The sequence below is a fragment of the Leptidea sinapis genome, chromosome 10 (genome assembly GCF_905404315.1).
Source record: "Leptidea sinapis chromosome 10, ilLepSina1.1, whole genome shotgun sequence".
In the NCBI taxonomy this organism is placed as follows: Eukaryota; Metazoa; Arthropoda; class Insecta; order Lepidoptera; family Pieridae; genus Leptidea; species Leptidea sinapis.
In genome coordinates this window covers 8,491,609-8,505,313 of record NC_066274.1, presented here as the reverse complement: position 1 = coordinate 8,505,313, position 13,705 = coordinate 8,491,609, and the positions used below count along the sequence as shown (strand labels likewise).

The window sequence follows — 13,705 nt, the reverse complement described above, 5'->3', positions numbered from 1 at the left end:
TTCTGAGATCTATAATAGAGCGTAAATAGACTTTGCTCAGACTTTACTAACGTTAAACTTAGCCAAATGTGCCAAAACACTTGATTTTTGCATTGGTCTGTTTTAGTTTTTTTCAAATGACTAATGAAACCAAAGATTATGCTAGGCTCACACTTGCGCTCTATAGATCCTAGCCTTAGATTATAAAGATGTTATGCGCCAAAAGAGTACCGAAACAAATTTTGTATCGCTTCTCATCTCTCAAAACCCTATTTGTTGCCATTGTAGTGATCCAGCATCAAAACTGACGTCAAAAGGAATTCTGTACGAGTGTAATTTTATTTTTATTTTGTTTTAACAAAAAGAAAAAATTGCCAATGCCGAGTCCGGTTGTTACTTTGTCTAAGAGTTTGAACAAACTGTTTTACCCCCTAATAGGGTTCTTAATAATAGAATAGAATAATTTATTGGGGTACAATATTAGTAACATAGTTGTTAAAAGTATCTGTTACAAAGTATACATTGGTGCAAAGTAAGTAACTTTAATTTTACAATTATTCTGGCCTCACACTAGAATTCCCTGTGTCGTGAGGTCCAATCTGTTCCCCTATATTAGTACAAAATAAAAATAAAAGAAATTCACGTGTGTGTGTGTGGAAGTATGTGTGTGTATGTATTTGTGTGTGTGCTTAGTAAGAAAAGACAATTGATAACGTTGGTATAATAATTTCAATAATTAGTTTTTCTGTATCATCGTAGTTTAAAACTTACTTACTTATTACTTTTTTGAGAATAAGAAACTAATAATGGTATGTAAAGTAATAAAATACACAAACAAGTCGTCGAATATTTACATTTTCGTCGCCTCACCTATTTAGTAATTATAATTCAAGCAAAATTAGAAAGTATGTAAATTTTACATACACGGAGTGTAACTGTATCATGCGTCATAAATGCGACATGTGGAAAATGTTACAATACATGAATTTAAAAAACATTAATACCATTTGCTTGAAATCAATCCGAGAATTTGTTAATTGTACAATGGTGACTTGATTATACTTGTCAATATCAAGGTATCTTTTTAATTGTAAGTTTCATTTCAAAATAGTTGCTTTTTGAGATTATATGGTGTTACCAGGAGCTCCCAAAAGACATGTGACAATTGACAGTCAAAATCTCCTGGTCGGCCTACCACTAGTTAGGCATCATAGTTATGACGTCACAGCGACAACCTCACAAGAAATGGCGTTTTGTTAGGCGCGAAAGTAACGGAATTTAAATTACACGTTTTATATGGAATATAAATATAATGTTTAAATACGATCATTAGAGAGACGACTCGTAAAATAAATTCTTTCATTGTAGCTTTTATTACCACTGAGTTCACAGTACCTATTACAAATAAGTTAAGTGGTTAACTGGCACTTAATAAACAGCCATACTGAAAGAAATAAAAAAAGTTTATTGGCATATCCTATGCGTACTACAAATTACTTATAAACATCTATATTTTTTATACATTTGCTTAAAATGTCATGTCGTGCGGCATTTCTTTATAATAAAATAAACAAACAGTTACGTATATATAATAGAAACGCCCATGAATGTAAAATTGCATTGATCGCCTGGATACTACCACTAAATTATGATGATACTGAGTTGCTCTTACGACACATACGCTTAAACACACATACACACACTAACACACACACGCACATTTAAAATATTATTACGTTCTCTAACTATGTTATTTTAAGGCTAAGAAAGAGCGGAGCCTCTTTATATGCTTAAAAGGACGTTCTTGCCACTATTTATTATGGAGAATTTGTTAAAACCAATAAAGAATTTTATTATTATTATTAAAAGCAACAATCACAAACTTTAAACGGTGTTATAATAATTAGAATTCGTGAAGAATTAGGTTATGGCGTTCCGATAACAACACCTCAGAGAAATAATGGAATCAGAACGTGTATTTAACACATAAATCTTCAAACAGCGGCTACATAACAGATGACCGCATATTTTCATGTCGTAGTCAATGACCATGACCATCGCAAGTACGATGGCCACAAATTGAAATACAATTGCGTATTTTTAGTGAAAGTTCGCTTTAATTTTGCAATGCTCAAGTCTCGAAATACTGCGCGAGCGCGCAAATAAGATTCAATATTATTATGTATATTTATGCAATCTGTTATAAGACGCCCTATATAGTCCAGTGGTTAGTGACCCAACCCGTTGAACTCCTGTTGTCGCGTTCGAATCCCGGTAGGTGTAATCGTATGAATTATGTACTCTATAATAAGTTCGCGTCCGACGCACCTTCATACTAAAAAAAAACATGTGACGGGGTGGAATTACTATGTCAGAGACAGTCATAAGTTATCAAGATTATATTTTAAAACCTGGGTTAGTGCGGGAAAACCTAGTAATGGGGAGCTTTACGAGAAAATGAAAAGAAGTAGAAGGGAATTCAAAAATAAACTTAAATGGAGCCAACAAAACGAAGAATCCATTAAAATGAATATTTTAGCAACACATCAGAAAGAAATCAATTTTATAAAATTTTGGAATGCAACCAAAAGACTACAGGGTAAGGAATGTAGGCCGGTATCCATAGATGGGTCTAAATAAATTTCACATATTGCCAACATATTTAAAACTAAATTTAGAGCCAAACCCCTGACCACAAATTGTGTGGTCGACACCAAAAAAGTACCAAGGTCAGAGTTAGATTCTTCTGGTTGTTTTATACAGTTTACGCCTGAAGATATTAGAAATACAGTTAAATCTATTAAACGCGGTAAGTCACCTGGGCATGATGGTCTTAGTGTCGAACACGTAGTGTGGGGTACAGATAAAGTATACCATCATATATGTACATTTTTTAATCTATGCATAAAATATGAATTTTTACCGGTTTCTTTAACAAAAACATTAGTAGTTCCTATCGTTAAAAATAAAACAGGCAATTTAAATGATTCTGCAAATTACAGGCCCATCTCGCTTGGCACAATTATTAGTAAAGTTCTGGAGCGTCTAATTCACCCGGTATTGCAAAGATTCGTCAATATTGATGACGCACAATTTGGTTTCCGACCAGGTTTGTCAACGGATTCAGCTATCGTTACACTAAAGAGTTGTGTGAGCTATTATACAGAACGTAGAACCTCGGTATATGCATGCTTTCTTGACCTAAGTAAAACCTTTGACCTGGTCAATTATGACATTCTTTGGAAAAAGCTTTCTGCTACGAAAGCTTCTACTGAGATCATAAATTTATTAAAATTTTGGTACGGAAACCAAATAAACTACGTTAAATGGGGCGACACCCTATCTAGTGGCTACAGACTAGATTGCGGTGTGAGACAAGGAGGGTTGACTTCTGATCTGTTCAATCTTTACATCAACGATTTGATCGTCGAACTCAGGAGGGCCAGAATAGGCTGTCATGTGGGAAATATATGCATCAATAATTTAAGTTACGCTGATGATATGGTCCTGCTGAGTCCGTCGATCAAAGGGTTACGTAAATTAATATCAATATGCGAAAATTATGCTAACAGTCATGGATTGAAGTATAATGTTAATAAAACCGTTTTGATGGTATTTACATCTGGAAAGGGTCCAGAAAATATTCCTGGGGTATATCTGAAGGAGAATAGTGTAAAAATTGTAAATCAATTCAAATATTTAGGTCATATCTTAACGGAAGATCTGAAAGACGACTGCGATATTGAGAGGGAGCGAAGGGCGCTCTCGGTACGTAGCAACATGATAGCACGAAGGTTTGCGAAGTTCAGCAATGAGGTGAAAACAACACTATTTAAAACTTATTGCCTGTGTATGTACACCTGCCAACTGTGATGTAATAATTCAAACAAGACCTTAAGTTCACTAAGAGTGTAATATAATGATTCCTATCGAGCTCTTATAAAACTTCCAAGGTATTGCAGTGCTGCAAGTATGTTTGCGAGAGCGAGAGTGCCCGACTTCTTCGCAATAATTCGCACAAGAATTGCTTCTTTTTGGGATCGAATGTGACGCTCCACCAACGGAATTCTGATGACTGTCTCTAACAATGTATATAATAACGATATTTTCAAAAGATGGATGGACATCCATCTTAATAAAAATAGAAAATAAGATATTTAATATAAGTATGTAATTTGTAATTTATTTAATTTAATTATTTTGCATGGTTAGTTAATTGAATTTAGTTGTAATTTAATTGTAATTTTGATTTTAATTTGTATTTTCTATGGGTTATGCCTGAAATAAATGATTATTATTATATATAATTTGCGTGTGTCAGTATTACATATCTATAAGTAGTAGGTATATATACTCGCATGGATTGTGTAAAATAGTTAAATTATATAATAGGACCCGACAGACGTTGTCCTGTACACACGTCTTAAATTTGAAAAATCGGTCCAGCCGATAGGAGGAGTTCACTAACATACACATGAGCAGGAGAATTATATTATATGGACGGAATTGAGAATCTAAACCAATATCAAATTCACTGGAATACACAAAAAAATCATCAAAATCGCTCCAGCCATTTAGGAGGTAGTTCAATTGTGAATCTAAACCATTCTCGAATCCACCTGAAGACGCAGAGAAAGTTTCATTAAAATCGGTCCAGCCGTTTATTAGGAGTTCAGTTACAACAGACGCACAAAATAATATTAATAATATAATGAAGTACTTCCGGCTCCACATTCGAAGTGCCACAACCCGCAAAAACCGCGAACTGCGAATACAGATGGTTTCATTCGTCCCCGGTTTGTTTCGGTTTTATCCTGGGACAAAGGATACGCGCTTCGTTCTCAGCATTTTAGTTACCGTTGCGACATTGCGAATGTGGAGGGCTATATTTATCTCGGGTAGTTCACACCTAAGTAGCACCCGTGAATCCGCGATGGGCATGTTACACAGCAACAGTAATTCATAAGAAACTGTCATAACCATAATGTTAACACCAGGAACAGACATAAACTTATGATGCCTACTACTCGGCTAAGTCGAGTTAGTAAGTCTTTTGTGGGGCGATGTATGTGTGTTGTGCTTAGATGTTGTACTTTTACAACAAGATCCCAGAAAATGTTCAAAACAAAAGTATTACGTTATTCAAAAGAATTGTTAAGAAACGTTTGTGTGCTAAAGGTTACCATAACATAAATGACTTTCTTAATGATATCACAGATTGGGAATGGAGTGACCGCCCTCAGGCTATTAAATAATAAGTTTAATATAATATAATACAATATTAATTTGTAAAACATATTTATTCGATGAAAAAAAAAGCCCGCTGAGTTTGTTGCGCCCATTCTTCTCAGGTCTGAGGCATTCATTTTGGAATGGGTGGTAGCTTTTTGACTTTCAATAAGTGATGTCACATCCTATTTTGAATAAAAATATTTGAATTTGAATGCTAATTACCTGTATCGCTTGCATGATGGATCGCTGACATGACAGCTCCAGGTTCATGATTCGCGTGATGTACTCCTCCTTTTTGCTGCAGTTGACTGCACAGCCTGTAACAATGCACACTTGATAATCACATCACAACTTTCATTTTTATTTTAAACTGCGAAATTTCTTAAACTACACGAATAAATTACACGAAATTCATGATTTTGTGATCCGTCTGCCGACCTTTTTTTTATGGAATATGAGCGTAATGAGCGAGCCTGGTGTTAAGTGATCACCGCCGCCCACATTCTCTTGCAACACCAGAGGAATCATAAGAGCGTTGCCGGCCTTTAAGGAAGGTGTACGCGCCTTTTTTTAGGGTACCCATGTCGTATCGTCCCGGAAACACCGCACAAGGAAGCTCATTCCACAGCTTTGTAGTACGAGGAAGAAAGCTCCTTGAAAACCGCACTGTGGAGGACCGCTATACATCCAGATGGTGGGGATGATATCCTTGTTGTAACTTGTGGCGTGTCGTGCGAAGGTGGAATTCGGCGTCAGGAACCTTGTTACAATTGTACCCTTACCTACCTAGTGTGATGTTACATATTTTGCAATTCTATATTTGTAAAATTATTCAAACAGCACTGTTCCGAAATTAATTGTTATTTACATTGAAATGATTTTCCAATGTAATCAACATTAAATCAAACAAAGGCATGAAAGTTAACAAAACATAAAAAAATTAAAATTACAATATTATACTTGCTCGTTTAGTGTACCTTGTTTGGTGTAATACATATTTAGATAAAAAATATGATATTTTGATAAATGATTCGGGACCCCCTGATGACGTATTAAAAAAACAACTTACTAGATCTCCTTTTATTGAAGTAGGCGTTACTTGCGGAAATCCATAATTATACAAATGATTTAAGTTTTCTTTAGTGTTAATTCCGCCAATATTTGTTTTATGTCTCGTGCCAGATTTTGGCGAGACAACACGTCCTGAGGGTACCTCGTGTAGAGGCGAAACACGTGTCGAATTGTTTAAAAACAAATATTGGCGGAATTAACACTAAAGAAAACTTAAATCATTTGTATTTCTAGATCTCGTTCAAAATAGTTTTAGGTGGAAGTGTGCATGGTAATGTACATCGTATATTTTTTTTAGTTTTATCATTCTCTTATTTTAGAAGTTACAGGTGGGGGACACATCTTACCTCTTTGGAAGTGTCTCTCGCGCAAACTATTCAGTATAGAAAGAAATGTTATTAGAAACATCAATATAATTTTTGAAGACCTATCCACACGTATCATGGGTTTGATGAAAAAAAATTGAGTTTCAGTTCTAACCCCCAAAATTTATTGTTTTATTTTTCTATTTTTATGTAAAACTCTTAATGCGGCTCACAGAATACATCTACTTACAAACTTTCAACAGTATAGTTCTTATAGTTTCGGAAAAAAATCTCCAATAATTTTTGCTTTTTTAGGTGAGAGTGGCGGCAGATAAGAAATAGTGACAGATGTTGGAAGTGGCGTCATTAAAAGAATGTAAAAGAGAAAGAGGAAGAGGTGTTATTAAAATTGTTCGATTGACGCAAGGCACACCCAACAAAGAGTTTTATTATTATTATAAATAGAGTAACCTTAGTAATTGATTAAGGCTAGGGTATGCGTGTACCCCCGTCCATCTGGCTAAGCTGCATAGAAGAGACAGCTCTCTTTGTGAGTGTGGACTTGATGAAGGATCTCCTAATCTTTTTTCTTGCCCTCGACTGTCATCTCCTCTTTATGATCTCCTTCCTCCGAAAATCCCTCGCCCCACTGATTTCAAATCCTTACTTTCCTTCGTTAATTCCCCTTTTGTTTATATTTTATGTTCATTCATTAACCAAAATAATATAAAACTTCAGTTTGTTTGTCTTTTAACCAACTAACCCTTTGTGTATATTGTGTGTGTCTTTTTTGTTTTAGATACAACAAGTGTCCTTTGCAGTAGATGATCTCCGCAGTTAAAATGTGCTTAGTTTCTGATCATTCACGAAACCCGCTTTATATAAAGGAGTTGATTAATATAAACTCGTCATTGGTGAAATCTAAAAAGGAGGCGCCATCAAGCCGAACAATAATAATAACCTTAGTAATTAAGAAATGTGTAATAGTTTGGAATAAAAGGCTTATTATTAATTATTATTATTCAAAGTGTTTCCAAATAATTTTACAGACCAACCCTAAGTGTTGTCGTGCGTCATTAAAATTGTTTAATTGACGAACACATACATAGTAAGTATATATTGATTTAACTAGATAGTAATATATAGACTTACGTTAAAAATAACTGTAGAGGAATCAATTTTCAATAATTTTCTGACTATTATGAATTTACCATCAAAGTTCTTCAGGGCGCCACAGACTATCAAACGCACAAAGGTAAATAAACCGATAAATACATTATACCCCAGTAATATTTTTCAATAACGCGAGCATCACACACATCTAAATAAAATATTTGTAACGGATTTAAAACCCATATCACTGAACTAAATTTTTACGTTGAACTGCTAAGGCAATGGAACGTCCGTCGGGTTAAATATTTAAGAAAACCTGATGTAAAAATTCAGTATTAAAGTATTCTTGAGTAAAAGTATTTATTTACACATTATACCATCCTTTGCAACTCGCAGACGTATAACAGAATATATCTCTGAAATTATGGCTGATATTATGTCTATAGATCGATGGTACGAAGTTTTTTTAATCTATTGCATAGCTTCTATCGCGGGCCTTGAGCGTGGACACCGAATCCAGAAATTCCATAACGAAAATAACCTAACACTTACTTACTAGATGGACATAGATAATTCGCCACGGTCATTACAGTTGCCGTGGAACAGCGGTTATCACGTATGCTTTTTGTGCAGTAGGTCCCAGGTTCGAGCCTGGGGTACGTCTTGTTTATTTTTTTAATTTCTTTATTTTTTTTATCACGTTTTTTTAATTTTTATTATTATGACAAGCATTTTTATTTAGTTTCACCTGTCCCGTTGACTGTCTGTAATCAAATCTTGTAAGTTAAATTTTACTCACTTCCCGTTTGGTTTTTTTTAAATTAAATTATCAAAAAAAATACTGCATAAATAAAATAAATAAATAATTATAATTATAGTTGATAAAAAATGCTATGCAATAGCTTTACCGCGGCCACCCCGAGTGCCACACGTCTTTTTTTGGTATAGAGGCTCCTGTTTCCGCAATTAAACCACTCAGTTGGGGCCATTTTGCGTGCAGTGTAAGCCAGTAACTCCTCCAGCCCAGCTCCTTCCAGAAGTTCGAAGCACTCCCGGGCGATTCGCAGACTTCTAATAGCGACTATGTGCCTATTTACTAAGGCTTTTGCCTGTTGGATTGTCATTACCGCACATTCCAGGATTTCAAAACAATCATAACATATATCTCATCGTTAATGCAGCGTTCGTAAGAAACACTTTTGTTGGGGCGTTTTTTTTTCTGAATTAGAACGCTTTCGCACCACGTCCGATCCGAATCCGATCCGTACCCGTGAAAGTACAGTCGAAAGGTGTAGTCGTAGAATTATTTCTAACGGTTGACGGGAAGAAATCGGATGATGGAAGTTGGATCTAGTGCGTTAACTACCATAAAAATAGTCCGTACGACTACTTCGGAACGTGTTTTCACGGGTACGGATCGGATTCGGATCGCATGTAGTGCAAAAGCGCTCTAACTTTGCAAATCTGACTATCATGAAAAATTCTTTTAATTTTTTGGGTTAATGTAGCCATAATTGGTAACATAAATTTCCAAATCGGTTCAGTAAATCCAGATATTATTCCTACAACCTCACAAAGATTACCTCTTTATCATAGCTAGTGTGGGTCGCGACTTGCGTCGACACTCTGGCTTCTTCTCATGTCCAAGTTACGTCAGTTGGTGCTGGGGCTGCTGCTTCGACTGCCGAAGACAGCAAGCGTCGCAAATATGTTGGTCTCAGTGAATCATACATCTTTGTGCCGTTTGGTGTCGAGACATTTGGCTCGTGGGGCCCAGAGGCGCGGAGAATGTTCAAAATACTATCTTCGCGCCTCAATAAGGCTACTGGAAACCCAAGCGCTGGCAGCTATTTCGGTCAACGGATCAGCCTTGCTATCCAACGCGGTAATGCTGCCAGTATTCTTGGTAATTCGCTTCCACATAATGATAGTTTTAATACTATGTAGTCATAGTATTGTAAATATAGTTATAGATTTGTTTTTTTTTTATGGAATAGGAGGACAATCGAGCGTACGGGTCACCTGGTGTTAAGTGATCACCGCCGCCCACATTCTCTTGCAACACCAGAGGAATCATAAGAGCGTTGCCGGCCTTTAAGGAAGGTGTACGCGCTTTTATTGAAGGTACCCATGTTGTATCATCCCGGAAACACCACACAAGGAAGCTCATTCCACAGGATTGTAGTATGTGGAAGAAAGCTCCTTGAAAACCAAACTGGAGGACCGCCACACATCCAGATGGTGTAATTTAGATAAGTATATGTATAATAAACTGATAACACCAGCAAGCTTAAAAGCATATAGCTATATACTATGTAGGTATTGGTAAATAACAAAGTGTAGAATATAATTATTATTTGGTAATTGTTTTTTATTTTTGGTTAAAATGACAGTGGTCAGCCAGATTCTGGGTTCTAATGGTGAATATCACCTCCGTGTGCATCAAATCGAACTAGAGCTACCATGGAAGTAAGCAGGAAGTTACACCGATAGAGATGTGGATGAAGACAAATAAGTTTGTAATACTTACTAAGAACCAACTGCAATAATCTACCCAAGTCTCCTGCATCTGCATTTTCAGCTATATTTACTACATCCGGCCGTGAAAACTCTTGCAAACTGAGATTTAAAACATCTTGATGATAAACTGCAACAACAAAATGTGTCATATTAATTGTTCCTGTAAAGGAAAGATTGAGTTCTGTCACATTATACATATTTACATCATTGATCTGAATGATCATCAAATTCAATTTTGTTTTTTTCAAAATAGGATAATATTCACTTATTGAACCTCAAGAACGTCACTACCACCCATTTGAAAAAGCATACCTTCAGGACTGAGAAAAACGGCTGCACGAATTTCAGCTACTATTTTACAGCAGGCTTTACTACTTTTCTTTAAACAAAATTTTGTTACAACATAATATCATACAGTAAAATTTATTAATTAATTACTAATTAATTTATTATTAAAAAAAACCCTGAGGATGGTTATAATCTGGTGTCAATTATCTAATCTGATCACAGCAACCCATCCTCTCCTACAATAACAGCCACTCTGGATCTTTGGACAGAATTAGGGTGTGTTTGCTTATAGACATTCTTTAATATAGGACACTATATATAGTAAATTAAGTGTATTGTGTGTAAGAAATTGCGTACAAGCAATTATTTCCCTATGTCTAATATGTTTGACAGCATTGTTAATATAACATCTCTCTACACAGAAAATAAAACATTTAATATTTGACTAACAACAACTGTAATAATAATGTGTAACCATATATGTTTATATGTATTAATGTATGGGTTATATGTATTTATGTATGTTTAAGTATATTATATTAAATATATCTTGCAACCCATAATACAGACTTATATATGCCTAATTTAGGGGCAAGATAATTTGCGTAAAAAGTGTGTCAATATTATAATAATATGTATACAACCTATATGCAATTTTTCCAAAGTATATTATAACAGTTTTTAACAACAGTTCTACATACCAACTACACCTTCTAAAATCTTCTTCAAATTACTAACTTTCAACCTCCAATTTTGTTTGACTTCAGTTTTTATCTTTGAGTTCCATGCAGGTGTAAAAAATTCAGGAGCTATTTGTGTGAGAACCTCGGCAATAGCTACACCATCAGATAGCTCTGTAAAGAAATTGAAATTTAGAAATAATAAGAGCTACAAATGGCCTGACAAGACTTAATATACAATATATATATACAATACAGTATGGCAAAACCTTGGGATCTCTAAAACTTGCAAAATATGACTTTTGTAAGCCCCTATTTTTCCGATGTTTACCTATTGATGCTTTTGTGATGTGATTCTATGGATGGAGTTGCATGCTGAGAATACCATGGAAAGCAAGAGCAAAAATCACTCAATACTTTCATGGCTCAAAATAGAGTCACTGAATTGTATGTAATTGGTGTGCAAGGGCAATTGGTTTTTCAATGTTGGAAATAAAAAAGGCAAGAGATCACATGACCAGCCCCTAACATGATGGACTAACCAGCTCAAAAGTGAAGAACCTTTCTAAATGTTTGGTAACACACCTGGATTAAAACTACAATAATGACTGATAATACCAAGAACCTGGCATTCTATGCAAAGGAAGGTTCCTTTGGTGGGTGATAGTGAGTGTGCCACTGTTAATAAATACACTAAAATTTACAACATATTATGGGTTGAGTTTATTTATTACACTTTAAAGCTATATTTATTATACTTTCTAAAAACTTTGTTACGGATTTGAACAGGCCTTTTATTAGAAGATTACAAGTTCTTTGACACGTATGAGACGCAATAATAGTAGAAAACATAAAGATAAAATTATTACCAGCGGGACTTTCATGTTTAGCTTTAAGATCAAGCGTCTGAAGCCACTTGATTAGACTATCACATAATATCACACCCGTTGACTCCATTATGATAAGAATAATATCTTAATTTTTAACAATATGCACTATTTATTGAGTATTCATATTTAATCCTAATAATATTTATTTCAAAATATGTATTGCAAAATGCAAATACAAACTTTATAATAAAAAATACAAAAAACAAATCACAAACTTGAATTAGACCTTTCAATTTTGACGGATGTCGTATGACATTAAATACGTCATAGTACCTAACATTCTTTTCTTTTGTGGCACTGCACTGTGTGCGCATTCATGTCATGGAAGGAAAGTGAAATAAAATAGAATATGGTCAAATACGTAATAGAAAATAAAGAAGCACTAAAAGACGAAGTACTAAAATCTTTATCAGTGCTACTAATTCTTCCAAACTAAAAACCACTTAAATGTAAAATAATAATTAGGTACATGATTGTGATAATAACATATTGCGACTTTTAAATAATTATTAGCCACCAAAAGCGAAAAATCTGCCAGTATTCTTGGTACACTTCCCCGTAACTATATTTTAAGTTAAATATTTATTTGATTTATTTAAGTAGGTACACAACATCTAAATCTTAAGTTACAATTTGTTGTTCTAATGTATAGGCAAAATATATGGTGGACATAAAAATTACAAAAAATACCCCTTAATTCTTTAAAAAAAATTAACTTGACTATACTTAAAAAAAATAAGAAATATAAATTTAACCTATTGTTTCATAAATGAGAGAAAAAATAAAAACTACTTAATTGGCCAAGCAGATTAGAGTAGGTGCTTGAATACCAGCTAAGTGCTTAACAACACTTTCTTTAAACCTGACCAGCCCACTACCGAATATATCAAGCTCTGAATAATTGTTGTCGTTTAACTTATTGTACCTACTCGCAACAAATTCGAGTAAGAGGCGCCTGAACTCCCAGGTTGGTTATTCCAGAAGAAACTTGGAAGATTCTCCTGATTGTAAACCTTGGGAATGAATTTGAAACGGCAAGGTTAATATTCTGTACTTAATTGTGTTTAACCGTTTGTATAGAAATGTTACGCCAGCAAGAGATCTCTGATCGAATGATGAAATCATATGGATATACGTTTTGAAGACGAAAAAATTTGAATTTCGCTTTAGAAATACTAACATTCGTGCGGATGTGGTCTCGTCTTCTCCTCCTGCAATTCGTTTAATGCTGCGCCATCAAGCTCATACACTGTAACGAGCGGTTTTTTTCTTGCTCGCATTGAGGATCATAATATTTTATAAGCACCAATATTTTATACCATTGAGATAACTTTGAATAAAAGCAGCCTCAGAGGCGAAGATGATCACTTTATAAAATTTTAAATCATCGCGAAAGAGATATGCTTTAAAATATTTCACATGATTCATAACGCCATTCACAGATATTAAAAAGAGCAACGGTCCTAGGTGGGATCCCTGGGGAACACCAGATCGCGCAATGTATGTAATAGACTCAGCGCCTCCAACAACTACTGACTGAAGTCTATTATAAAGGTATCATTAAAACAATTTCAGTCAGTTTCGTCCAATTCCATAATTAGTTAACTTCTGAATCACTATAGGGTGA

At 34.7% G+C, this 13,705-nt stretch overlaps 1 protein-coding gene across 2 annotated transcripts in view; it reads right to left on the bottom strand.

The window, feature by feature from the left end:
* LOC126966580 (protein hook) overlaps window positions 1-12,298 on the bottom strand; it is a 36,958-nt gene extending 24,660 nt beyond the window's left edge. For both annotated transcript variants that reach the window (XM_050810715.1, XM_050810716.1), the window contains exons 1-4: window positions 12,058-12,298; window positions 11,210-11,362; window positions 10,231-10,347; window positions 5,434-5,528 (exon numbers count right to left, since the gene is read on the bottom strand). In XM_050810715.1, coding sequence (XP_050666672.1) covers window positions 5,434-5,528; window positions 10,231-10,347; window positions 11,210-11,362; window positions 12,058-12,145 — 453 coding nt within the window. In that variant the 5' untranslated portion in view covers window positions 12,146-12,298. The remainder of the gene's footprint in view (window positions 1-5,433; window positions 5,529-10,230; window positions 10,348-11,209; window positions 11,363-12,057) is intronic.
* Window positions 12,299-13,705: the final 1,407 nt, after the last annotated feature.